Source organism: Neolamprologus brichardi, chromosome 18 (genome assembly GCF_056152115.1).
Source record: "Neolamprologus brichardi isolate AB-2024 chromosome 18, ASM5615211v1, whole genome shotgun sequence".
Classification (NCBI taxonomy): domain Eukaryota; kingdom Metazoa; phylum Chordata; class Actinopteri; order Cichliformes; family Cichlidae; genus Neolamprologus; species Neolamprologus brichardi.
Genome location: NC_142121.1, coordinates 26,748,970 through 26,775,807, shown reverse-complemented (window position 1 = coordinate 26,775,807; position 26,838 = coordinate 26,748,970). Strand labels below are relative to the sequence as shown.

The window sequence follows — 26,838 nt, the reverse complement described above, 5'->3', positions numbered from 1 at the left end:
AGGTAAAAATCTCTTTAAAAGGTAAACTCTGTGTACTTGGAATATACCCAAGGGAATTTAAGCAACTGGAAAAACAAACGAAATTGCTGGACTATGGACCACTTCAAGCCAGAAGAGCCATTGCACTATGTTGGAAGAGTATGGATGCTCCCTCCACGGAACTCTGGAAGAAGGAAATTGCAGACTCTCTAGGCCTGGAAAAACTAACATATATTGCCAAGGGCAAATAATGGGGCTTTGTGAATATGTGGAAGCCATATATGGATATTTTAGGGATTGGAGGTGAAGGACCTTTATGAGGAAGAAGGAAAAGAAGAAGGAAAGGAGAGAAAGGGAAGAATCTTGTTTATCCTAATTCCTTGTATTTTTGTATTACTGTGAGAATTATGCTAATTTCTACATTTGAATATAATGTAGGCAGGTTTGATGTATGGATGGGTGTGTGAATGTGAGGGTGTTCAAACATTTGTTTGTATTGTAGAACAGAAAATTTCAATTAAAAAAAAAAATCTATAAAAAGTTCCTGTCTCGACTGTTTTGTAGAAGGGTTTCTCCGAGAAGGGGAGGGCAGTGAGGCACAGTCCCCTGTCCTCAGTGCAACCCGCGATGGAAACCCGCTACACAGGAACCGTGAGAGCCAGGAACTTGTGAGTTGTGTATGTCCAATCAGGCAACATTCATACCTGCTCTGTTGGCAGTTCCTGTGAGAAGGAGAGGCCACAGTGGAGCTGCCAAGGGGCAAGCCCCAATCAGTTTTTGACAGTGACTTTTATATAACCTTTATTTATGCAGTTAAAAAAAAATCTCATTAACATTAAAAATGTATTTTGTAAGAGTAAGCTCGCCAAGAGGACAGCAGAAATGGCAGCAAATATTACAATGGTTCTGTAAAAATATTTTAAGTGGGGATAAAGGATTGGTTATAATGTAAGTACAATACACAGAGTTGTAAAGATACAACTATATTCAACTAATTCTATGTATAACCCCTTTGTAAACCCTGTTCACCGAAGTCTATTTACGAACATACGTAAAGATATTACACATAAAAAATACACAGAAACATTGGAAATCACTTTTTGGCACACCACACGCGCCGTTGTTCGCGGCTATCCCTCTTCACCAATCAATTCACAGGCAACTCAGTATTACCCAATAGCAAGGTTGGTTGTTAGTTGTAGGCGGAGACTAGGAATTACAAACTGTTTTGGATACCTTCTTCATTGCAACTGCATTGGGTAACATGTAAAGATTTGTCACAGTAGAAACGATAAATTCGTATGTTATGCTTTTATAGCGCAAGAACAATAAAAAGTAAATTTTTAGTTAAAAGGTTAATGCTGTCTGTGGGTCGTTTGGTGGCTTTTTGCTGTGAAAACAGTGATAAGGTTGAGGAGTTAGCCACCTGTTGATCCATCTAGCAACCCTGTTTACATTTAGCGAGCGTAGTTGTGCTGGTGTAGCCTCGGATACTTAAAACATGGCCACATGCTGATGAAGTTAAAGGTCTTCTGGAGCTTTTCAACCGTTCACACAAGCGGTAAATGTTGCTTCAGCGCCGGAAAGCTAAATATGCACCCGGTAATAGTCTGATGTTTGACATCAAAGAGCTAATCGGTTTGAGGGAGCTCAGCCTACACAGAAGCTGAGGTGAGTAATCACAGAGACCCAACCTGTAGTTGGTGTTTTTTGCAACAGAAACCTGCAAATAGGTAGTATGATTCTGTTTTCGAGCCGTCCACCCCCTTCTCTTGGTTTCCTCTCGCTGGTCTACAGTCAGTCAGATGGCCGTGGTGATGAACAGGTTCCGTCCTGGCTGCCTGATGTTATAATATCTTGTGGGACGGCTGAGAGACGGATTGTTGCTGGTAGGTCCAACCTCCTCCAAGTCAACGGTAAAGGGCAATGGAGTTATTTGTGAGTGAACCACTAAGAAAAAAAGTGTTTGAATATCATTTACACATTACCTGTCACATCGGACTATGTTACATGCTGTATAAAGGTATGCACGTCCATGAATTCGGTAATTGTTCGCTCAGGCATAAATGAGAGAAACTATTTTGTGGGCTGGTTTTGTTTGCATAAAGGGTGACTACCCAGGTGTGGGCTGGTTAGTGGTCTATATTTTCTGTACACGTAAAACTGAGTAATTTGTTCAAAAAATGAGCAGATCTAGTGTTACATAGCAGCTCTAGGGTAAAAAAAAAAAGTTTCTCATCCACTCCTGTGTTATGCCTTTGTTTGTAGCATGCATCATTCAACAGTTGTTCTGTAGAGATGGAGTCCATTTCTGCTTCGAGGAAGAAGGTTGGCTGTGTGCGGCAGGAAAACGCCTGTCTGGCTCTGCAGGATGAGCAGCTCATCAGTGACCTGGATGCAATGCAGGCTACCTCCAAGTCTCAGGTATAATATTACACATGTGATTTTTAATTTTATTATTTTTTTTAAGTGGAGCTTGTTAAATCTTTAAAGACTGTGGGTTAGTCTGCTGCAGATGAATGTAGTGTTAAATTAGTGTTAGATTTCAGTGGCTTTTTCCTTGAAATGTCAAATATGATATGACAAGTCTCCCGTAATAACTAGCAGAAAGTGTATACATGGGTTATCTGTGTTCGTTTGCAGGTCTACCTCAGGGGCCCTAGGGCTGGGGTTCACAACAATGTGGTGGTCATGAGTGAACAGATTCGTCAGCTTGAAGTGGAGCTGGAGGCTCAGGCCAAAGAACTTAAGTATGTCATTGACTGAAATATCCACAAGGTTTTTATTCTTAACAGAACATAAAAAAACATAGCTTAAGCATTTAAAGTGATTTTTATGAAAAATATTAGCTCATTTTGAATTTGATGGCAGCAGCACATCTGAAAAAAATTGGAATGCGTGCAACAAATGGGTGGAAAAGTAAGTGAAAAGAAACAGCTGGAGGAACATTTTACAATCAGTTTAGTTGGGAGCAGGTGTGTAACATGATTGGGCATAAAAAGAGAAGCCGAGGTTCACCAGTCTGAAAAAACAAAACAAAACAAAAACATAATCTACAAATTGTGGATGAATTTCAGAATAATGTTCCTTAATGTAAAGTTGTGAGACTGTGAATATTTCATCAAATGGACTAACAAAAAGTGGAAAACTGTTTGCGGTCAGGTAAAGCCATCAAAAGGCATCTTTGAATGTATGGAGGTGGATCAGAGGCTGTGAAATTAACAGCTTGCACATCTGGAAAGGCACCGTCAGTGCTGAAAGGTGTATATACAGGTTGTAGAGCAACATATGCTCCCATCTAGAAGGGAAGGCTTTGCATATTTCAGGAGACATTTGGAGCATCGTGAAATGAAAACTAGAACAAATTGGAACAGGCAAAGATGAGAACAAACAGGACAACATTCCTCTCCTAAAAGTCCAGCCGGTCTCCTCAGTTTCCATATGTTTCCAGACTGTTGTTAAAGAAGGGGGTTGCTACACAGTGGTACACATGACCATGTCCCAAGTTTTTTTTTTTTAGACTTACTGCTGCCATCAAATTCAAAATGAGCTAATATTTTTCTCAAATATGTAGATTTTCTCAGTTTAAAGATGTAATTTGTTTTTTATTGTTAATAAAATAGAATATGGGTTTATAAGTATGCAAATCATTGCATTCTGTTTCTATTTACTTTTTAGTAAGTCAAGCTGGAACCTTTCAGTTTCTTAAAAAAGGTCCCCAAAAGATCAAGTTCACTCTGGGTGGAAATGTGGCTCTTTATTCGAGCTTTTCAAGATTTACTTATTACGTTTGCCTTTTGTTTCTTGAAACTGTGCCTTTAATTTTGGCATTAATAGCATAACCTGTATTGTCTGTGTTTCCCAGGGCAGCAGAGCTGAGGGCAGAGTGTTGTCAGGAAGCTGCAGCTCACAGCGACATTGTGGTAGCGACTCTTACTGAAGAGCTGAGCACACTCAGGGAGGAGCTGGAAAACAAGACGGCGTTAGGAAAACGGTGGGCTTATATCCAGGCTCAGCTCTGCTCATGATTTCAATCAGTACAGTTTAAAATATGAGTGAAAATAAAAGAAAATAATCTGGTACAGTGTGTTTTGTCTGTATGACTGTCTGTACTGGGCATCACATTTTTAACATCTTATGTTTAGTTGAATTATTTACTGTATTTTACTAACGCATGTGCAACACCATGGCTTGCAGGGCAGAGCAACAGAGGAATCAAGCACTTGAAAATGCAGAGAAGCTCAAAGAAGCCTTCAAAGATTATAAGGCTACAATTTCCATTAAGCTTAAAAGGGTGTGTTTATTGAAATATTGATTGATTTAAACTAAAAAACACAGTTTTACTTGCATGTTAACATCAGAAATATGTTTTGATTTGTGGTTTTCAGGTGATGGCGAGTGAAAACAAACTAAAAGGAAGTCTCATAGAGTGTGACCGAGAGAAAGAGGAGCTGGAGAGGGAGAAGGCAGAACACAGACAGACAATTAGGTACTTTTAATTTAACTGCATTGTTATGAAGTTCTTTGATTGCTTGCAGGATTTCTAATAATCATAAAAGGTATGATTTTGTATTTTATAAGGACATTTCTGTGTGCTTGTATAGCATGTTTAATCTGCATCGTTTCTCCTCGTCTATCTCACAGTCAGCTGACGGAGGAGGTGAAACAGTTTAAGGCTGCGGCTGCTAGCCTCCAAGCCCAAATCGAAGAGGCTGGACATAAAGCTTCGCACCTGGAGCGGCAGCTTATGGAGCGAGGTGCAGAGTGCAGGGATGTGGCCTCTTTGCGCAGGGAACTGGAAGACCTGCGGGCTGTGACCCACAGCCAGGAGCAGAAGGTCGCCCAGAGCCAGAAAGAGGCTCAGCAGAGCCAGACAGAGCTGGCCGGCTTGGAGGCCATACTGGCCCTGCTGCATCTGCGAGAGGTGGGGAGACGTCTGTGTGTGTCGTTTGTGTTCTTACCCAGTTTTTGAATCAAGGTTGTGCTACGTGATTATTTTATTTGCTTCCTCAAAACAAGTCGCCCTTTATGGCTGATCGTGCAAAACAAACACATGGTTACTGTTGTCACACTTTTTCTTAAAGGGTACTTTGGGACAAATCTGTGCCAGTCCTTGCATGTTGCCCCCAGTGGACTATACGGGAGCTGCACACCTGATGAAGCTAAAGCCAGGTAGGCTCAATCAGATTAATCAGTTCATACTTGCAACATACTCTTCATCTTCTTTTTTTCAAACTGAAAGGGAAATTATTTGTTGATTATTAACAGTTTATTTGAGAGAAAGATTTGTTCTGCATTCTTCTTTGCACTTCGTGTATGTAGTTTAAAGATGCAAGAGTTTAAAACCAGCCTCTGAAATTATTTAATCTAAAAAATAAAAAGAGTAAAGCTTGTGGGTGTAGTGAAGGAGGACATGCAGAGAGGAGAGGATGCTAGGGTTTAGGATGAGATGGAGCCAGACGATCCTCTGTGGTGAACCCTTAAAGGGAGTGACTAAAAACAAAGTATAATGAATAAATTATGAACTAGTTAATGATTTGATGTTTTAAAAGGAATGTAAAGCTAAAAATAAATTCCAATATTTATCTATCTATAAAAATGCCTAAAAAAAACAGAAAAAAGAAAAAGGCATCGACTGCAGTCCTCTCTGTTAATCCCGGCAGGTGAGGGCTACCAGCAGCTCACGCGAGTGCTGCAGTCAAAGGAAGCTGAGCGGCTGAAACAGAGCAACCTGATCGAGCGGCTTCAGGATCGTCTGAGCAGGGCCCAGGAGGAAATCTCCTCCCTGCAGAGCTCCATGGCCCAGAGAGCCTCCCACTACCAGAGCCTCCACACAGAGCTGCTGGACAAACTCAAACAAGCCACAGACACCGAGAAAGAGGTAACACACTTTTTCTTATGTTTCCACACACACACCAGTGCTAACAGCAGTGTAGCACATACAGTATTGTTTCTACTTACTGATTTTTTTATTGGAACAACTCAAGCCAAATGTACCAAAGGGTACAGTATAGTATTTTATAGTATAGTATTTAGGTAATAAATCACTAGATTGTAAAGTGTACAGCGAGTTTTATAGCTCAGTAAGCTTTTGTTCCAAGTTTCAAAAGTCATGACTGTTACTTACAGATTAACTGTCTCTGTTGAACTCAGTTAAAGAAGAAAAAGGCACGAGTTGCCGCACTGGAAAAGCAGTTACAGGAGAAGACTTCAGCCTACAGTCTGGCTGCACTGAAAAACACTGAGCTGGAGACTCAATTACAGGTACGCGGTTATGATTCGAATGTAGTTTTTCTACTTTTAGAAAGTCAACGGCAAATCACACTTTGGTTCTTTTTTCATTTTGATTAAAGGAGAAGACCAGCAGCGTCCAGCATTACCAGTCACTGCTGACCAAAAAGCAACGAGAGCATCAGCAGTCTCTGGAAAAGTGTCAGCAGTCTCATTCTCACCAATTCACAGAGCAGCAACAAAGAATACAAATGGTGATCTACAGCTTTGTCTTTTACCTCTGTATTATGAATTTAATCATACTGCGTAATATTAAATGTGCTGCAACCAAAGGGTAAAGAAGAGGAAAGATGGAGATAATCTGCACTGTAATATTCCTTGTAGTAAGATTATTTTCTGTCTCCTGCAGCTGCAGTTGTCTCTGGAAGAGGTTCAGCCTCGGGTGGCAGAGATGGAGCAGGAGTTGAGTTCCCTCCAGAGGGAGCGAGACGAGGCTCAGAGAACAGCTCTGTTGCTGCAGAACTCTCTAGATCAGCTCACACAGGTCAGAACACTTGTAGCATAAGACCACAGATGCATCCTCTGTTTCAGAAGAAGACATGTATACAGTAGAAGTCGGAGAACCATTTAATAGACATGCATCACAGTACATATGCTGTTTATGAATGAAAAACTTGAAATTGTATTATTTTCAGGAGAAGCAGGTGGAAGTCAGACAGAACGAGGAGTTTCTCCAGAGTTTCAAAGAGCAGGCAGCTCGCTCTGCAGCCAAGGTGTGTACAAATAACACTGATAACAGATTTGGTTTACTGGACATGAACTTCTAGAACAAGCCAGGAATCAAACCACATCAACAACTGCAGTTACCAATATGTTTCTACACCAGGTGTGTGAGCTGCAGTCGTCTCTGTCAGCATGCAGAAAAGAGATGAACTCATACCTGCAGCAGATAGAAGAGATGAAGAAGAACTACGAGACCGAGCTGGAGAGGAACAAGGAGAAGGTACAGTGTTGGTAACAATGCAGGAAAACTCATGCAAATTCATCCAAAACCCACTTCTGAGGCACATGTTCTCCACTCCTTCCCTACTTTTTAGGTGTCCTCTCTGCAGGAGAAGCTTCACAGCACCACTCTGGTTTGTCAGAGCTCCAGTGAGGAGAACCTGCAGCTGCAGCTTTCTCTCCAGCAGCAGCAGACCATGCTCACAGAGAGCAGCGCTCGAGTTTCTGAGCTGGAGGAGAGCCAAAGCCAGCTGCACAGGCAGGTGAGCTAAGACGGAGCAAAAACCTTCTCACTTAGAAGGTAAACTTGGGGAAAAAAATGCATTTTGCATACTTGTTTTATTGAAATTTATGCTTTGTATTTATAAGTGGTACGTTTAGAGTTATTGTCATATTTTTAGTTGAATGTATGGAAAATGCTAAAGATTACACAGCTTCAGAACAAACAGAAAAGTGACTGTACCCTAATATTCAGACCTTTTCTTAGACACGTTTCATCGATAACTTTTATTTTTAAGTATCTTTTCTAATGCATCTCCTGATTTATACGGCTTGTAAAATTGTAACAGTTTGCTGTTTATTTTTATTGATAGGGAATAACAATAATTCAAATCAGAGTGTATGTTGTTGTTGGTACTCTCTGCCTGCAGGTGTCGGGTCTGGAGCAGCAGCTGGAACGAGCCCGAGTGTCTCTGCAGGAAGAATTAAGCAAGAGACAGGAAGATAATCAGGGGAAGGAGAAGAAGCTGCGGGAGATAAACCAGCAGAATGAACGGCTCTCCGAGTCTGTGGGGTGAGCACAGCTAAAACAAGAGAAACTATAGCTCTAGTTTTAGTTATAAGAACCATGTTTGCTTTTTAAAATGCAAAGCTTGGTATTATGGGCGTAACAGTCATTCGCTTTTGTAGCTGTTTAATGCAGTTTGTATGGAGGTTTGTTAAAGTTTCCTTACAGTTCTCATTTTAAAAGGAGCAAGAAAATAAAAGCACTTTAAGAGTTTAAATTAAAAAAATTCTGGAGGGTCTCCTACTCCCAAGACATGGACATCTTTCCAGCTGTGCTGAACTAAATCTTATAAAACTGCAAGTGTGCCTAATTTCTTGCAAGATAATGGTTTTTTTTTGTTTTGTTTTTTATTATTTGTGGGGTTTTTTTGTCTGCAGACATCTCACATTAGAGGTGAAAAAGTGCAGGGAGGAGCTAGTGTCCAAGGAGTCAGAGCTGGAGCGTCTGAGGAAGGATGTCGGTGTTAAGACTTCTCAGATCAGCTGTATGGAGGAGAGCCTGCAGCACATAAAGAGCCAACTCATCAGCAAGAATGACATTGGTAAGACGTGTTTGTTTTTCTCCATAGGTTTTGTGGAATTCTTTTATCTTGTTTAAATACTAGGAGCATTAACACAAACACAACTTAACAAACCTCTCACCCTCCTAGTTATGGATCTGGAGAAGGCGCTTAATCGTAGTGAGGCAGATCGGCGCAGCTGTTCTCAGAAAGTCGAAATCTTAGAGGGGCAGCTGCAGATGGTGCAGAACGAGTTGGCTGACACTGTGAAGCAACTACAGGAACTCAAGGATGTTTTACAGAAAACCCAAAAGGTTTCAGATGAGCGGCAAGCCTCAGTGGAAAAACTGACTGTCCAGCTGAGGTGAGAGCATGGCGTCATGTGCTCAGATGAGATCTTTTTTGTGTATTTATCCAGAGAAAATAATTTGCTGTTTAACATTTAATAATGGATTTTTATGCTGTAAGTATTTGTGTGTATGACTTTACAGGGAGACCCAAAGGGAGCTGGAGGAGAGAACTCACGAGGTTTTAGACATGGACAACGCCCTGAGGGAAAGACAGGGGGAGCTCCAACAGAGAGCAAAGCTGGTACATCCCAGACGCACACAACCATAGCTGATGTACAGTTCATTTAATCTGTACCATATTTTGCTGCCATGACTCATCATTTTCCTCTTTCTCGACATCCTGTTGTGTTCAGCTTGGCCAACTGGACGTGGCCATCAAAGAGCACAAGCAGGAGCTGGAGAGGAAGGTGGAGTCTCTGCAGCAGAGCCTGGAAGCCAGAGAGAGAGAGCTGAGGGACGCACAGAGGGAGCTCACTGACAGAAACATGAAGGTCAGAGAGTCTTTTTGTGCTACTTATCTCATCAACTTGTTTGCAGTTAGATTAAACTGTAGGATATTTGGATATGGAGCAGCTTTAATATGAGATGTTAATCAAACAGTCAGTCAATCAAAAGTCAGTTCCACAAATGTTTGCGTACCTTATGTTTGCATTTATTTTGTGTTGTTACTTCATAAATCTAATTTTCATGCTGTAGTCTTGGTAAACAGAAGCAGCTGCTCTGAAGAGATGTACAGATCTAGTTTAGAGTCAGTTATAGAGTTAGAAAATGAACTCATCATTGGTATGATTCAGATAACACACTGTGCTGATGTACAGTTTACATACAGTAGTCATGGTAATTTGGGGATTTTAATGATTTTTTTTTTAACTGCTCTGGTTCCAGGATGGAGTGATCATACAGCAGCGGTCCCCAACCTTTTTTGCGCCACGGACCGGTTTATGCCCAACAATATTTTCACAGACCGGCCTTTAAGGTGTCGCGGATAAATACAACAAAATAAAACTAGTACCGGTACCGAAAAAAATAAGATTTATTCATAACACACGTGAAAAGACCCAAGAAAACAGAGTTAACGATAAAAACGATAACAAAATAACACTGAAAATCGATAAAACCAAACGACTCACGGACCGGTACTGGTCCGAGGCCCGGGGGTTGGGGACCGCTGTCATACAGCATACATCTTTAATGACTTCAAAGAACAAAAATCGGGTGCACAGGTTTCAATTTATTTTTCATTTTCTCTAATCCACACAAGGTCAAAAGTATACACACAGGCTCAAATAAATACATAAACTCACTAAAATATTTAATAAGTGGTTCCTGTCTTTGAACTTATCAACTTCTCATTAGTGATCATGATAGACCTCTGCTAGCTTCTCTTGTCCAGCATAAAATGGATTTGTGTGACAGGACTCATTGGATTGTAAATCAGAGAAGATCTAAGAAGGAGTTTTGTAGATTTGCACAAGTTAAGAAGGTCTACACAACTGCTAATTCAGTTCAAACAATTGGAGGTAAATATAAGTTATTCAAACTTGTCAAGGTCTGGAAGAAGACCGAAACCATCACTCTCAGATGAGAGGAAATTGGTTTGGATGTTCAGGAACAACCCAGGAACCACCAAGGCTGATGCCTACTATGAACTGGAAACTGCTGGAACTTCAGCATCACACCTTCAAGCCCGACTGAAATTTGCAGCTGCCCACATAGACGAGTCAAATACCTTCTATCCATCCATCCATCCATCTTCATCCGCTTTATCCGAGGCCGGGTCGCGGGGGCAGCAGCCTAAGCAAAGAGGCCCAGACCTCCCTCTCCCCAGCCACCTCCTCCAGCTTATCCGGGGGAACACCAAGGCGTTCCCAGGCCAGCCGAGAGATATAATCTCTCCAGCGTGTCCTGGGTCTGCCCCGGGGCCTCCTCCCGGTGGGACATGCCTGGAACACCTCACCCAGGAGGTGCCCAGGGGGCATCCTTGTCAGATGCCCAAACCACCTCAGCTGGCTCCTTTCGATGTGGAGCAGCAGCGGCTCTACTCTGAGCCCCTCCCGGATGGCCGAACTTCTCACCCTATCTCTAAGGGAGAGGCCAGCCACCCTTCGGAGGAAGCTCATTTCCGCCGCTTGTATCCGCGATCTCGTTCTTTCGGTCACTACCCACAGCTCGTGGCCATAGGTGAGGGTAGGGACGTAGATCGACCGGTAAATTGAGAGCTTCGCTTTTACACTCAGCTCCCTCTTCACCACGACGGCCCGGTGCAGCGTCTGCATTACTGCAGCTGCAGCCCCAATCCGTCTGTCGATCTCCGGCTCCCTTCTCCCATCACTCGCGAACAAGACCCCGAGATACTTGAACTCCTCCACTTGGGGCAGGAACTCATCCTCGACCCGGAGTGGGCACTCCACCCTTTTCCAGCTGAGAACCATGGCCTCAGATTTGGAGGTGCTGATCCTCATTCCTGCTGCTTCACACTCGGCTGCGAACCGCTCCAGTGCGAGCTGGAGGCCCTCACCCGATGAAGCCAACAGAACCACATCATCCGCAAAAATCAGAGATGAGATTCTGAGGCCACCAAAGCGAAAGCCCTCCGCCACTTGGCTGCGCCTAGAAATCCTGTCCATAAAAGTTATGAACAGAACCGGTGACAAAGGGCAGCCCTGGCGGAGCCCATCACCCACCGGGAACGAGTCCGACTTATTGCCAGCAATGCGAACCAAGCTCTTGCAACGGTTGTATAGGGATCGAATGGCCCGTAGCAATGGGCCAGACACCCCATACTCCCGCAACACCTCCCACAGGACACCCCGAGGGACACGGTCGAATGCCTTCTCCAAGTCCACAAAACACATGTAGACTGGTTGGGCAAACTCCCATGCACCCTCAAGTATCCTCGAGAGGATGAAGAGCTGGTCCAGTGTTCCGCGACCAGGACGAAAACCGCATTGTTCCTCCTGTATCCGAGGTTCGACTAGCGGACGAACTCTCCTTTCCAGCACCCTGGCATAGACTTTCCCGGGGAGGCTGAGGAGTGTGATCCCCCTGTAGTTGGAACACACCCTCCGGTCCCCCTTCTTAAAGATGGGGACCACCACCCCGGTCTGCCAGTCCAGGGGTACTGCCCCTGATCTCCACGCAACGTTGCAGAGGCGTGTCAACCAAGACAGCCCTACAACGTCCAGAGCCTTCAGGAACTCGGGGCGGACCTCATCAACACCAGGGGCTCTGCCACCAAGGAGTTGTTTAACTGCCTCAGTGACCTCGCCCCCAGAAATTGGCGGGTCATTCCCCTCATCCCCAGACTCTGCTTCCTCCTCGGAAGACGCGTCAGTGGGATTAAGGAGGTCCTCGAAGTATTCCTTCCACCGCCTGACAATTTTCTCAGTCGACGTCAGCAGCGCTCCTCCAGCACTATACACAGTGCAGGTAGAGCACCGCTTTCCCCTCCTGAGACGCCTGACGGTTTGCCAGAATCTCTTCAAGGCAGTCCGAAAGTCTTTTTCCATGGCCTCTCCGAACTCCTCCCACACCCGAGTTTTTGCTTCAGCCACTGCCCGAACCGCATTCCGCTTGGCCTGTCGATACCTGTCGGCTGCCTCCGGAGTCCCACAGGCTAACCAAGCCCGATAGGACTCCTTCTTCAGCCTGGTGGCTCCCTTCACCTCTGGTGTCCACCATTTGGTTCGGGGATTACCACCACGGCAGGCACCAACCACCTTGCGGCCGCAGCTTAATGCAGCAGCTTCGGCAATGGCGACGCTGAACATGGTCCATTCGGACTCAATGTCCCCCGCCTCCCTCGGAATGCTGTTGAAGCTCTGCCGGAGGTGTGCGTTGAAGATCTCGCGGACCACCACCAGGTGGTGATCAGTTGACAGCTCAGCCCCTCTCTTTACCCGAGTGTCCAGAACATATGGTCGCAGGTCTGGTGATACGATTACAAAATCGATCATCGACCTACGGCCTAGAGCGTCCTGGTGCCACGTGCACTTATGGACACTCTTATGTTCGAACAAGGTGTTCGTTATGGCCAAACTGTGATTAGCACAGAAGTCCAATAACAAAGCACCGCTCGGGTTCAGATCAGGGAGGCCGTTCCTCCCAATCACGCCCCTCCAGGTCTCGCTGTCGTTACCCACGTGAGCATTGAAGTCTCCCAGCAGAACAACAGAGTCTCCAGGTGGAGCACCTTCCAGCACCACCCCCCCAGGGACTCTAAGAAGGCTGGGTACTCCGAACTGCCACTCGGCGCATAAGCGCAGATGACAGTCAGGACCCGTTCCCCGACCCTAAGGCGCAGGGAACAAACCCTCTCGTCCACCGGGAAAAACCCCAACGTACCGGCAGCAAGCCGAGGGGATATTAGAATACCCACCCCAGCCCGCCGCCTCTCACCAGGGGCAACTCCAGACTGAGACAGAGTCCAGCCCCTCTCCAGGAGACTGGTTCCAGAGCCCAAGCCATGCGTAGAGGTGAGCCCGACTATATCTAGCCGGTACCTCTCAACCTCACGCACTAACTCAGGCTCCTTCCCCACCAGAGAGGTGACATTCCATGTCCCTATTGCCAGTCTTGGCAGCCGGGGGTCAGTCCGCCAGGGCCTCCGCTCCTGGCCGCCACCCGGCACACAATGCACCCGACCCCTATGGCGCCTCCTGCGGGTGGTGGGCCTGCGGGAGGATGGGCCCATGTCTCCTCTTCGGGCTGTGCCCGGCCGGGCCCCATGGACTAAGGCCCGGCCACCAGACGCTCGCCCTCGGGCACCCTCCCCGGGCCTGGCTCCAGGTCGGGGCCCCGGTAACCCTATCCCGGGCAGGGTAAACTGTTCCCTCGGTGTTCTTTTCATAAGGGTCTTCTGAATCGCTCTTTGTCTGGTCCCTCACCCAGGACCAATTTGCCATGGGAGACCCTACCAGGGGGCAAAAGCCCCCAGACAACATAGCCCCTGGGATCCCTGGGACACACAAACCCTTCCACCACGATAAGGTTGCGATTCACGGAGGAGCAAATACCTTCTAGTCAGACGAAAAAAAAGATTGAGACCAGAATGATAAGAAGTATGTTTGGAGGAGTAAACTTGGAGCTTTCATACCTAAGAACACTGTACCATCTCTCAAGCATGGTGGTGGTAGCATCATGCTGTGGAGCTGTTTTCCACCTGTGGTACTGGTTCATTGCTCAAAGTGAATGAAATAATGAAGAAGGAAGACTACCTCTAAGTTCTTCAACTTAACCTCAAATCAGCAGCTAGACAGATGAAACTTGGACAAAACTGGACAAAACTGGACGTTTCAACAGGACAATTACACCAAACTGAGATCAAAACTGGTTTTGAAATGGATAAAGTGGGCTAGCATTGAGCTTGCCTTCCCCATCCCCCAAACTAAAACCTGTTAAAAAAGTTGTGGAGAATATTTAAAGGCTGGATCAGTGCCAAGAAACCAACCTCAATTTCAATGAACTCTACCAGTTTTGCCCAAAAGCGTTGTCAAATATTCACCCAGTATTATGCCAGAAGCTTGCTGGTTACTGCCAAGAGTGACTGGTCAAAGTGCAACATGGGGGCATTTAACCACATAATAATGGGGATGAAAGTATATATTTGAGTCTGTATTTATACTTTTGACCTAATTTGGATCAAAGAAAATCCACAAAAAATTCAAACTTGTGTGCTCACTTTTTGTTTTTAAAGTTATTAAAGAATGTCTGCTGTACAGCAGGGCTAGAGCCTGCTGTACAGCAGACATTTGGTCGCAAAATGCAACCAAATTTTTCAATGGTGCAACTAAAAAAAGTTCTTGGTCGCACTGGTGTGACCAGCTGTTCCAGTAAAAAGAAAAACAAGTCTCCACAACTCTGAAAGTCTGTGTGATCAACAACTAACACTCATAATTACCCTATCGTGTGTCCCAATCAGAGATATTCAGGGGAGGGACCTCTATGAATGGCCGTGGTCCTGTAGTTGTCCCGTAGTCCTTTGTGTGTACGTTTGTGTGTGTGTACGTCCTTTGTGTGCTGCCTGCCTTTCAGCGGCAGGCAGCAGCAAACACGTCATCAGAGGAGGCCGATGTGATGATTAAGTTTAACATTGTCTACAATATTGCCAAAGAGTGTCAACGCACTTTAAGCACAAGCACTTTTTCAGTAACTTATCTTTCTTGTAGAAATGTGCTCCAAATAAAGAACTTTGTGTTGATAAGATTGTTAGTTAATCATCTACAAATGAATATTGTCTGTATAGACAGTAAAACTGCGATGTTAAGCGATATGGTTGAAAAATTTGGGTGCACTTAACTTTTGTGCTGGTGCAACCGTGGCAAAAAGTTACTCTAGAGTCCTGTACAGTCATTTGACATTCATGCCAATGATGAGTGCATGTAAACTTTTGACCACACATATGCAAAAAAACTTTGTCTTTTTGCATATGTGTGTGTTTGTGTTGTCAGGAGTCCCAGGAGCTGTTTGCATGTCAGCAGAAACTTCAGAAAGTTCTCAAAGAGCTTGAAGAAACTCAGGGTCACTGTGAGGGTCTGACCAGAGAGCTGGATGCCGCCAAGCTGCAGACCAAAGAGACGGTATCGTCAAAACACTGTTTGTTTCTTGATCATATTAGATCCAGTTTGCCTGCATGTCCCTGTCTAAGGTAATGCTGGGTGGGGGTGTTCAAACTGTCACTTAGTGAGACCTGGGAGCAGCTTGCTAGTCTGCCACTGAGCAATCTTGATGCTCATGCTCAGTGTGTTCACTGCTATCAGCAGGAAGCATCATTGAAATTCATTAAGCAATTAATGACATTACAGGATTTCTCCTGGTTCAGAATCGGCCTTTAGGGAGTGAAGCATGATTGGTTTGCATTAAACAACAGGAGTCTTAAGGCCTCCTGCCTTAACTTCTGTTAAAAACAATATACCATACTTAACAGAGGTCTACTTATTTTCCTCTTCTTTCTTGCTATTTATAAAGTATGCTGGAGTTCATGAGTGACTGAATTAAAGGCCACTGATTTTCCTTTGGTGGCAGACCAAATTATATTTATGCAGGAAAAACCCTGTCACGTTGTACATCTGTTTCTATCATTAATTTGGCTGTGGGGTGTGTGCAGGAGGCCCAGCTGTGTGGTGTAGAGGAGGAGCTGACTCTGAAGGAGGCGCGCTGGCTGCAGTCGGAGGCCAGGCTTCAGGGCATGGTCACCGGCTTAGAGCAGGAGCTGGAGCTGGAGAGGGAGCAGCATAGCAAAGAGGTACTGTTGTGTCAAGACTGGTGACAGACTGCTCTGTTAACGGTAAACTAACTGTAGACTGTTTTAATGGGAAACCTCAACGTTGTGTGCCGTGTAGAGTTTGCCTCAGATCTGCTGAGTTTAATTTAAGTCTGGACTCAGGGTCCACAACACTTGATGGTGCACCTGATGTGTTTGCACCAAAGATAAAAAACTAATAACTTAAATAATAAATCTTGAATTCCATGAAATGTACTTAATTTAATTTATTTGACACGAAGCCCAATCTATTATTTTTGCCTCTAAAATAATCTGTGTGACATTTGGATTTTATCGACCTCTTCAGTTTTCCAGAGAGTCGAGAAGTAAATTTCCGACACTTATTGTGGATTTTTCCTAATAGAGCCCAAACTTCTTGGTCAGCACTATTTCTGTCAGTTTCCTGTCCGTGAGTCAATGTGTTTAAGCCTTTGTGGTTTTTCATGTTCTGTAGTCCTAAATATTGTTCCTGTTTCAGTCTGATTTGTTTTCCTCTTTTTTATTTATGTTTGACTTTTACACGTCAGTGACGCCATATGATTTCCTTATTTTATAGTATCTTTTCTCATGTTACTTCATCTCTGTTACGCACAGCTGAGAACATGTTGGTTTTGCTTCTTTGTCTTTTTGCAACGTTTAGTGTGAGTTTATTAGAGCACATCAAAACCACATCATGAAGCAGTCAAACAATAATGCTCATATTTATATTTCATATGTCAGGTTCCATTTAACTAATTTATTTTAAACTTTCTGTCATTGGAAAAAAAAAAAAGCAGCACTTTTCTCACGCGTCTGTTTTCCCTCTGTTCCCAGCTGGAGTCTCTTCAGGAGACTCGAGGCCAGCTCCTCAAAGTCTCGGAGCAGATCTCCTCCACAATGCGCTCCTCCCAGGAACAGCTCACTGTTAAACTTCAGCAGAGCCAGACCCAGCTCGAAGAAGCCAGGGTCCGCTTTGATCAGACCAAAGCCCAGCTGGACCAATCTAAGACGGAGCTTGAGCACGCCTGGAAGCGAGCTACTCACCTCCAATCACAGTTAGACCAGAGCCAGACACAGCTCCTTCAGAGCCAGACTCAGCTGGAACAGAGCAGGAGTCTTTACGAGCAAACTAGAGCCCAGAACAGTCGTCTGCAGGCACAGCTGGAGCATCTCACTGCTGTGCTAAATCAGACCAGAGTCGAGGTTGCCCAGCTCCAGAGTCAGCTCCATGCCTCCGAGAAGTCTGTGGAGACCTCCAGTGATTCCCTTCTCATCAAGGTAGTCAGCATAATGAAAGTTGCATGTTGTAAGTTCTTTATGATAGTTTTTTTTTAAAGCTAATGTTCCCCTGTTCTGGCAGGAGTCTGAGGTGGCTCGTCTCCAGGCCAGGATCTCCAGTTTGGGACGAGCTGCAGACCGACAACATCTGTACAATCACAGCCCGTCTATCTCTTCTCTGCACAAAGTCACAGACTCTCCTCAGCTCTGCCTCTCTGCTCCTTCCCCTGCATCCTCCCCCAAAAAGCTTCAGACGACTACCAGCTCTCCTCCTCATGCCCATTCCTCACACCTAAGCTCCCCAACACATGCACAGACGTGTTTATCACCCTCTGCTCGCTCATACCTTAAACCCACCTCGGCTCTTCATCTCTCGGAGAGCCGACAAACGTGTGACTGGCTGCAGAGCAGCAGTATTGACTCCTCCTTGGAGCTCCCTGAGAGCGTAAAAGCCACACTGAGAGAGGCTTTGAGTAAGCAACCATGGGAGTCTTTGTCACACTCAATTTCCTCTTTACCAGACACAGTGGACCACAGCTGGCAGGGCCTCAGTGCCTCAGATGCCACAGTAATCTCTGATAACTCCTTCAACCCGCTTACTTACATGGTGGACAGAGAAAGTGACAGAAATCCACACGTGGAAGGCATCATGATGGAGAGGGATGAAGGCGAGCTGCTCAGTGATTCGAGGAGGGAGTCTGTGAGCACTCTGGTGGGTCAGGAGGAACAGGCTGATATGAGTTCACTGACAGGCATGCTGAAGTTTGTCAATCAGACACTGGCCATGCAGGAAGATCCTTCTTTATGGAGATCCATAAACCTACCACATACATGACACTGCCTCGGGTTAAAACACTCATTTAACCACCAACATGCACAGTTCCTGCAAAATTTCACTTCTTTTTTTGCATCATTTGCTTGGTTTTGCTCGATGGGTTCAAGGGGTGGTGCGGGCAGCAAAAACAAACGGCCTCCCAGCTGTCGTCACATTTAAATTTAAATGTCACTGAGCCCTGATTGGGTCACGTCACACTTTTTACCAAGCAATCAAAGGCCACTGAAAAGCTGTGATGAAATGAAACCTGTGTCCCTGAATTATCTGCTCTGTTACAGGAAATTACAGTTTTATTCAGGACAACATCACTATTACTAACAGGTCATCAAAGGTCATGAAACATAGACACTGAAGGAGGCTTTATAGAGAGAAGGTGCTAATGATGGATGTTAATTTTTGTTTTTAGAGGGACGTCAGAGAGGAGGAGAGTCGTTTTGCATTTCTGTTGTTTAAATAGGTTTCTGCATTCATCAACATTATTATTAAGATGACCACTACTATAGCAGACTGTAAATAATCCACTGTGATGTTTTATTCCAAATTGTAGCATTCTTGTTTCATGTATTTTTTATTATAACCAATATTTATGTGTTCTTAAATAAGCTAATTTAATTAAAGAGTTTTATATAAAACACTTTGTGATTCTCAGTTATTCTTCTGAGAGCTGGTTTTGTTTGCTTATTCCCATGTAGTTGGTGACTGTGGGGTCATGTTACCAGAGCAACGGCTTGTTTTGTGTCCAGAAGGGAACAATTTCTGGCTCAGACTGATTTGAGCGAGGGTGGGGCTCAAGCTGGTTAAACTGCCTTTTGCATTTCTGTAGTTACGTAACACAAACTGGAGCAACGATCAGCCTTCATTGAGTTTTGGGATCAGCTTTTACCAATTTACAATCAAAATCACTGAATTCAGGTATATAAAATTCAGCCCCCATGCATGCAGACTCCTACAAACATTTGTGGGACACTCAGCTCAGTTAATTACAGCAGGGTACCATGATAGGATGCCACCTGTGCAATAAGTGCAGTCATGAAATTTCCCCATACTGGATATTCCACAGTCAGCTGTTGATGATATTATAACAAAGTGAAAGTCACTGGGAATGAAAGCTACCCAGCCTCAAATTGGTAGTCCAAGTGAAATCACAGAACAGGGCCAGCAAATGCTAAGGCACAGAGGTTGCCATATTTCACTAGTTAATCGCTACAGACCTCGAAAGCACAAGAACAGAGTGTAGTGAGCTTCGTGGAATGAGTTTCGATGGCCGAGAAGCTTCATCGACGCCTTACGTCGCCGAGCACAATGCAAAGCGCTGCAGAGGTGTAAAGCACGCTGCCACTGGACTCCAGAGCAGTGGAGACGTGCTCTGTGAAGTGATGAATTCACTCATCTGATGGATGAGTCCGGGTTTGTCGGTTACCAGGGAAACGGTGCTTGTCAGGCTGCATTGTGCCAAGTGTAAAGTTTGGTGGAGGGGGGATTATAGTGTAGGGTAGTTTTTCAGGAGTTGGGGTCAGGCCCTTAGTTCCAGTGGAAGGAACTGGTTCAGCATGCCAAGACATTTTGGACAATTTCATGTTCCCAACGCTTCCCAGGGGAGTTCAAACTATTATAGTTGCAAAGATTGAGCTGACATCATATTAAACCCTATGGATTATGGCATGTCAAATTCATACACATGTGAAAGCAGACAAATGAATATTTTTGGTAATAAATTGTGTATGATATTTTGAACATTTGTTAGCAAATGTGTATAGATGTGAGAAAATAACAGTTTAGTTTGAAAGCTTTAAAGAACACAACGCTGTATGAAGAACACTTTCTTGGGGCCAACTGCAGATTTTGTGCAATTTTGCATCAATGCAATACAACTCCAAAGAAAATTGTATTTAAAAACCAAAACAAAACTGAATGTAATGATTTACAAATCTTGTAAATTTTATTCATAATAAAACTATATCAATAGTACTGAGACATGTTAATGTTTCATGAAAAATACTAGCTCATTTTGAATTTGGTTGCAGCGCCACATCTTTAAAGCAAGTTGATACAAAAGACTGGAAAAAGTAAGTAGTAGGAGACAACGTTCAGATCAGGCATGCCGTTCCTCCCAACCACGCCCCTCCACGACCAGTGTTGAAGACTGCCAGGTGGAGCACCCTCCAGCACCCCATGCTGTGACTCCAAGAAGGCTGGGCACTCTGAACTGTCGTTTAGCGAAAAAATGGAAACGTCAGTCAGGATTAGTTAAACTCTCCCAACCACCGGGGGAAACTACATACATATGACTATATCTGGCCTCACACACTAGCTCAGGCTCCTTCCCGATCACAGACGTGATGCTCCACGTCTCCGCCGGGAATCAAACTGCCAGGGTGTCTTCCCTTGACTACAACCCAGCACACATTGCACTCAACCACAGTGGTGCCTCCTGCAAGTGGTGAAACCAGAAAAGGGTGGGCCCATGTTGCCTCTTTGAGCTATGTCTATGGGGACCCAAAGGACTAAGACCGAAGCTTACCCAGGTTTGGCTCCAGGGCGAGGCTCAGGTAATCCTTGTCCCAGACAGGGTGAACTGGTCATTTCTTCATTGGGGGTGTTTGGAAGCGAAATGTGATTTGCATTGAAAACATAAATAAAAGCATAAACTCAAAATGGGTGCCACAGAAAGCATGAAGAATAATAAGTATGATAAGTACCAATAAGCATGAGAAATTCAGAATCTAAATCAGTGGAGCACACACCTAGTGTTCATTAAACATACCACACAGCAACAAACACTCCCAGAAAATAATTGACAACCCGGTTTCTAAGAATCACTTGTGAATGCAAATTTCCATGAATGCAACCATCAAACAATGCAACAGTGCAGGCAGAAAATTAAACCGTAATGCAGAAACAGTGTGTGGAAAAAGTAAGCACGCGCTTACTGCTTCTACAGGAATTAAGAGGACAAGTAGCAGCTAGGTGCTGCTAATCCAATGCACTTGATTAACGTTATACAGCAACGTCATATGTTAAAATGCAGTTAGAAAAAGACAAAAATGGCTTGTTTGGAAGATTTGCCAGAAGAAAGTCTCTTTTCTCTAAAAGTAACCTCTGAGCACAGCTCAGGTTTGCAGAGTTGCATCTGAACAAACTACAAGACTTGTGGAACGATGCCCTCTAGAGAGTAGACCAAACTGGAGACATCCATAATGCACAGCTCCATTTTTGGAGTAAACCGAACACAGCATATCAGCACAAACACCCCATACCAACTGTGATGCACGGCGGTGGAGGGGTAATGATTCAGGCTTTGTTTGGCAGCCACGGGACCTGAGCAACTTGCAGTTATTGAGTCGACCATTAGCTCCTCTGTATATCAAAGTATACTAACTGTCTGACAGCTTGACTAAAAGTAGGTCATGCAACAGAAGGTTTGTGGGAGTACCTCTAAAAACCTTTGCATAAATAGATGGCCACAAACCTCATTGAGCTTTAGCAACGCTATAAAAAAGTGCGGAAGTTCCTGAACAATGATGTGAGAGACAAATGAAGTCATACAGAAAACAAGCACTTAGTTGCTTAACTTTGTAGACACTGTTTCCTCATTTCAGCTCAATTTGTATTAAGAAAAATAATTTTGCTATGTCCCAATACATAAAAAACTGAAACTGAATGAAGGTGCACTTTTTTTTTTTGCACTTATCTAGTCAGTCACTGCACTCTACACAGAATTAGTTCCATATACAGCCTCTCTTAAGATCATGCCCCATATTTTCTTTATATAAATTAATGTTTATTTATAAATTTGAGAGATGCTGGTAGCAGAACAACCCTAATGGTTTCTTCACTCAATACGTTTGTGTTGATGGGAAAGCAAATGTTTCCAGCATGTCAAATAATCTCTTTGTGTTAAACACGACATTTCTTAGACAGATACCAGGAAAGCAAAATAATAGTCATATATTTCAGCCCAGTCTAGATGAGGTGCGCTCACTCATTTCAGGTCATAAAAAAGTGTTTGCTATGTGGCAGGAGGACAGTCTGGTTTAATGACCACGGAGGATTTCCGCCCTACGTATGAGGCGTCGATGGACGCTGTGTATGTTTGCACTTCCTCACCACTGGCCAAGCTGTTTATCAGAGGCTTTCTCTTTGTGAGGGTATTGTGTGAGGTGTGTGTGTGTTTCTACTAGAGACAAAGACTACAACCATCTAATCAAACCAAGCTGCATGTTCTCATGTAACAACAGGGCTCAGAGATTCTGAATATAAGCTGGTGGATAATTTGAAACTCAGCCTTTTTTTAGCTGTATATATTTCAGAAGCTCCAGTCTTTCTGTTCTCTTTTCGTTTGTTGAGCTCTTCTTAAGAACTCTGTTAGTCTAGAGGATGTGGTTCAGACTGGGGTCTGTTGCGTGCTATAAAGTCGAGCACTAGTTCCCTTGTGGAACTTTCTAAAACTGCTAAGTAGAAGTACATGCCAAGTATGTCTTGCTCCCATTACATAGATGAATATGTATAATTATTAAGAAAAAAATCACACTTTTGTATGGAAATATCTGGTGAGATTTCAAATAAATGACAACTACTTAAAGCACATTCTTGCTGACCTGATCTCTAATATTAAGGAACACAGGAAGCTGGAAAAATACCAAGGGTTGAGAGAGGAGATGGAGAATATAATGAGCATGAATACAAAACCCAGATTAGTTTGCTGCTGTTGGTACACACCCAGTGCCCACAGCTACAAACACTCCCACAAAATAACTGACAGCCCAATTTCTAAGAATCAAAGCTCGAACTCTGCAAACCAAACTAGTTACTGCAGATTTCCACAAAGCCAACCATCCGATGACAATGCAAACAGATTTCCCACAGGTGTATACAGGCTTACCATCTTCTCTCCTGACTATACTGTGTTCCATCAGTGAAGGCTGCCCTACACTTACAGCAGTAATATTTTCAGTGTTTTACCTCCTGGCTTCATGTATAATGCATTTACATGATATGGTACTCAGTAAGCATGAGCAGATATGGGGAGATTGCTGATGCCACCATCTTCAAAATTATAGAGTAGTTTCTTGTTAGTAATTGAATGTTTTTACATTACTATTACTAGTGTACTAACACTGTTGTGCATTTCTTGACGCGTGGAAGATCAAGAAGAGAAGTCTACCAAAGAACTGACACAGGACCTGAGAAAGGCATCTGGCGCTTCAATTAATCGGGCCACTGTTCACTGAAGCCTCGTCAGAAATAGTCTCAGTGGAAGGGTGGCTATCAAGAAGCCATTCTTAAGGAAGAAAAATGGGGAAAAAGATGAGGTTCGACAAATAACACAAGAACTGGACTAAACCTGTGGCATCAGGTTTAGTCCAAATTAGACATTTTTGGTTTAAGTCATTGTCAATATGTTTGCATGTAGGAGAGACCTACATCAGTGTCTGCAGCCATCTGTAAAACATGGCGGAGGCTGTTTAATGGATAGATGCTGCATTTCAAACTGTGGTGTTGGAGATCTTGTCAAAATTGATGCAATTCTGAACACAGAAATGTGCAGATTTTGACCCACCATCTGGAAAACATCAAACACTCTTGCAATCATGTAAAAGCAAATCTGGATAAATAACACATATTGGAACACCATCAGTCATGGATTGACCTCCCTAGAGCCCAGACCTCAACATTATTGAAGCAGTGTGGGATCATCTTGACAGAGAACAGAACAAAAGGCAGCCAACATCCAAAGAAGAGCTTCAAGAAGCCTGGAGAACTCTTCCTGAAGACTTCTTAAAGAAATTACACGAAAACTGACTAAGAGAGTTCAGGCTGTGCTGAAGAATAAATATGGTCTTTCAAGCTTGTTAGAATTGTACAAACTCTGTTTTTCTTTTATAAACTGTGTTTTCATGAATGTTTGCACATGTTTTAATAGATTTCTGCATCTATTTTTCTAGGAAAATATAAAAACAACAACTATACTTTTGCACAGTATAGTGCCTGACTGAGTTTACACAAACAGTCGTAAGAGAACCTTTGCAAAGCTCGAGACCTGTATGCCAGGGTTAACCACAGAGATTTGCACGAACACAGGCTGTCTGTTTGGCACACGAGTTTAACCACAGAAGGCAAGACACTGGTTAACAGCGTTTATCAGGTAGAGCACACTGAACTGTGCACTGCAGACTACAATAAAGTAATAATCGTGTTGTTTAGAAATACGAGATCCTTGTTTGCTCGTTGTCACATCAGGATGTTGGCTCTGTGGGTTGTTCTGCTTTTATCAGGCACTGAAGGTGAAGCAGAGCTGCAGGCTAACAAGATTAATAAGAAAATAAGGTTTGAGTTCCTGTTTCTGTTCTATCTGCTCAGACCACATTTCAGCTGTGTTCTCATGGACTTCACGTGTAGCAGTGCTTTGTCACCAGGTGGGGGATTGTCATGTGACTACATATGGCGGAAAAACAACTATTTGTGGTTGACGCTGCTGAAAGGTTATTGTTATCTCCTTTGACAGCCCTCCACAGTCACCAAGCTGCAATTTACTGGCCTTTCCCTCATTAAGCCAAACCTTTACACAGAAGGAGTGGTACTAGAGAGGTTTCCTAGTTACTTATTTATGACAATCCAGGTTTTCAGACATTTAGCTCTGTGCCTGTAGCAGCTTTGGTTTGGCCGACGCACACTGTTGACTGTTTAGTTCCTGCTATGTCAGAAGCAACTCGAATGTGTTGGCAGAGGGAAAACTAAGAACCAGTAAGAAGAAGGTGGGGCATTGAAAGTTATAAATAAATACAGTGTGGAAACTGGTTTTGAAAAACATTAGGCATGGTTTTCCAGGTTTTGCACAGTCTCTGAGGCTGTTTACACACGAACCTTCCTGTGTCCAACGAGTGTCAGGATAACAATCTGTCATGGTTCTGGGTTTTTGTAGAGTATTAGGTTTTTTATAATTTCATTTTTTTATTACTTGTTGTGTTTCTAGTTTCCCTCTGTCTTTCACATTTTGTTCAAGAGTTTTTACAAACTTTGCATTTCAAAATGCATTGGACAAAGTAAAAAAGTTTTAAATATAAGGATTGTTTTTTAGTACTTAATGAAAAATCCTTCACAGTCAGTGACTGCCTGAAATCACCAAATGCTGTGTTTCCTCCTCTTGAGATGTTCTGTTAGGCCTTTACTTCAGCCATCTTTAGCTGCTGCAGGCTCTGCTGGGTTCAAGAACAGCCTGATTCTTTGCACTGAGAGACTTGGGTTACTTTGCAGCATGATTTGGGTCCTTATCCATTTTCACTTTGAAGTGATACCTGATCAGTTTTGCAGCATTTTGTCTAAATCTGAACAGAAAGTATAGCCCCATACACTTCACATGCCATCCTGCTACTTGTACCAGCAGTCGCATAATCAATAGTCACTGATGATCGTATTTCGCTGGTGGCCATACATACACGTGCCGAGACTCTGCTGCCACCATGTCTGACAGATAATGTGACAGACTTCAGATTATAAGATGTTTGTCCTTCTTCATACCTTTCTCTTCCCATCATTCCCATCGTTTACCTTGGTTTCGTCTGTCCAAAGATTGCCTCTGGAAAAATACAAACAAGTGAATTTGTCGCAGAGTAAAATACATATTTGATACCCAAGCAAAAGACAACTTAGCGCTTGATGGACAAACCCTTGTTGGTGAGAAAACGTACAATCAAATTGATTTTAAACTTAGATGTTAGCTGTTGTGAAGGTGTTTTTCTTAGTCCACATTTCAATCACATCTTGATTGTCTGATGTGCCTCTGTTCAGAGACAAAATTGCAAAACAAGCAAGCAAACAAACAAACAAACAGGGCTTTTGTCAAACCAATTATGGAGCTAACTGTATTTCAACTGTATTTCCAGATTTGTGTCACCTTTTGCATTTTGAAGTTTTTGCATCAGTAAAGACTCAGTTTTTGGTCTTTTGGTCTGCCTCTGTGTCTTGCATTTGGGTTGAATAAAATCCACCTACTACCATGTTATCTTTTATTTGATTAATAGATACAAACATAAAAACCCATAAAGGATTTTACAGCCGTGTCACTGTATTTCTTGACTAGATGCACTGACTAAACCGATTGGTTCTTACAATCTGCTCACAGTGTTTACACTAAGCCTGGGTTACTTAGCAGCTCCGCAGCTGCAAAGTGATGGCTGCCAAATGTTTGCAAGTATTGCTGCACACATGAAAGATGTGCTCAGTCTGATAGTGATCTCATGTGAGTCACCATTAGTTGGGTCTGAAGACTGACACAAATCAGCAACTGCTATTTCCTACTGTTGTTACTAGTTCTTGTGCATCAGTTCTGACTCTGTTAAAATGCCCATTAAGAGTCTGACAGTGCTGCAAGAATCAATCCATATTGCTTAAGTAGGCTACTCTTTTCATATGTTGACTCAGTAAATGCCAGGGTGTTGTTTCATCCTATCTAATCTCAAAAAATAAATGTGTATCTCTTAAAACAGAACCATTCTTTGGGTTAAATGTTGTTGTTTTTTTTTTTACATGTAGTCTTTTCAGGCACTAGACTGTAACAGACGAATAAGCCTCCGATGATGAGAGTATAATCCGTTTTGCGGTGGTTGCATTGTCACCGAGGATGTGCATCAGCCAGCT

The 26,838-nt window shown here is 43.5% G+C and overlaps 1 protein-coding gene across 2 annotated transcripts; it reads left to right on the top strand.

The window, feature by feature from the left end:
* The first annotated feature begins 1,194 nt into the window (after nt 1-1,194).
* Nucleotides 1,195-18,833, top strand: ccdc18 (coiled-coil domain containing 18). 2 transcript variants are annotated; one of them, XM_006786787.2, is made up of 25 exons: nt 1,195-1,650; nt 1,777-1,868; nt 2,248-2,403; nt 2,623-2,729; nt 3,845-3,973; nt 4,177-4,273; nt 4,368-4,468; nt 4,624-4,903; nt 5,064-5,151; nt 5,643-5,860; nt 6,133-6,243; nt 6,333-6,464; nt 6,620-6,754; nt 6,906-6,983; nt 7,097-7,213; nt 7,308-7,475; nt 7,863-8,005; nt 8,377-8,540; nt 8,649-8,862; nt 8,990-9,089; nt 9,202-9,339; nt 15,298-15,426; nt 15,954-16,091; nt 16,923-17,366; nt 17,449-18,833. In XM_006786787.2, exons 3-25 carry the CDS (start codon nt 2,278-2,280, stop codon nt 18,199-18,201), a joined length of 4,110 nt encoding a protein of 1,369 aa, XP_006786850.2. In that variant the 5' UTR covers nt 1,195-1,650; nt 1,777-1,868; nt 2,248-2,277; the 3' UTR covers nt 18,202-18,833. The 2 variants fall into 2 exon arrangements, with proteins under 2 accessions (XP_006786850.2, XP_087688178.1); XM_087832052.1 differs by lacking the exon at nt 1,195-1,650 and having other exon boundaries at nt 1,718-1,895; nt 2,276-2,403.
* Nucleotides 18,834-26,838: the final 8,005 nt, after the last annotated feature.

Bases quoted from the DNA above. Each gene is read 5' to 3' on its own strand.
- ccdc18 (XM_087832052.1), top strand. From the start codon at position 1,718: ATGATTCTGTTTTCGAGCCGTCCACCCCCTTCTCTTGGTTTCCTCTCG. The intron at 1,896-2,275 runs GTAAAGGGCAAT...GTTGTTCTGTAG, and splicing joins CAACCTCCTCCAAGTCAACG to AGATGGAGTCCATTTCTGCT. The intron at 8,006-8,376 runs GTGAGCACAGCT...TTTTGTCTGCAG, and splicing joins CGGCTCTCCGAGTCTGTGGG to ACATCTCACATTAGAGGTGA.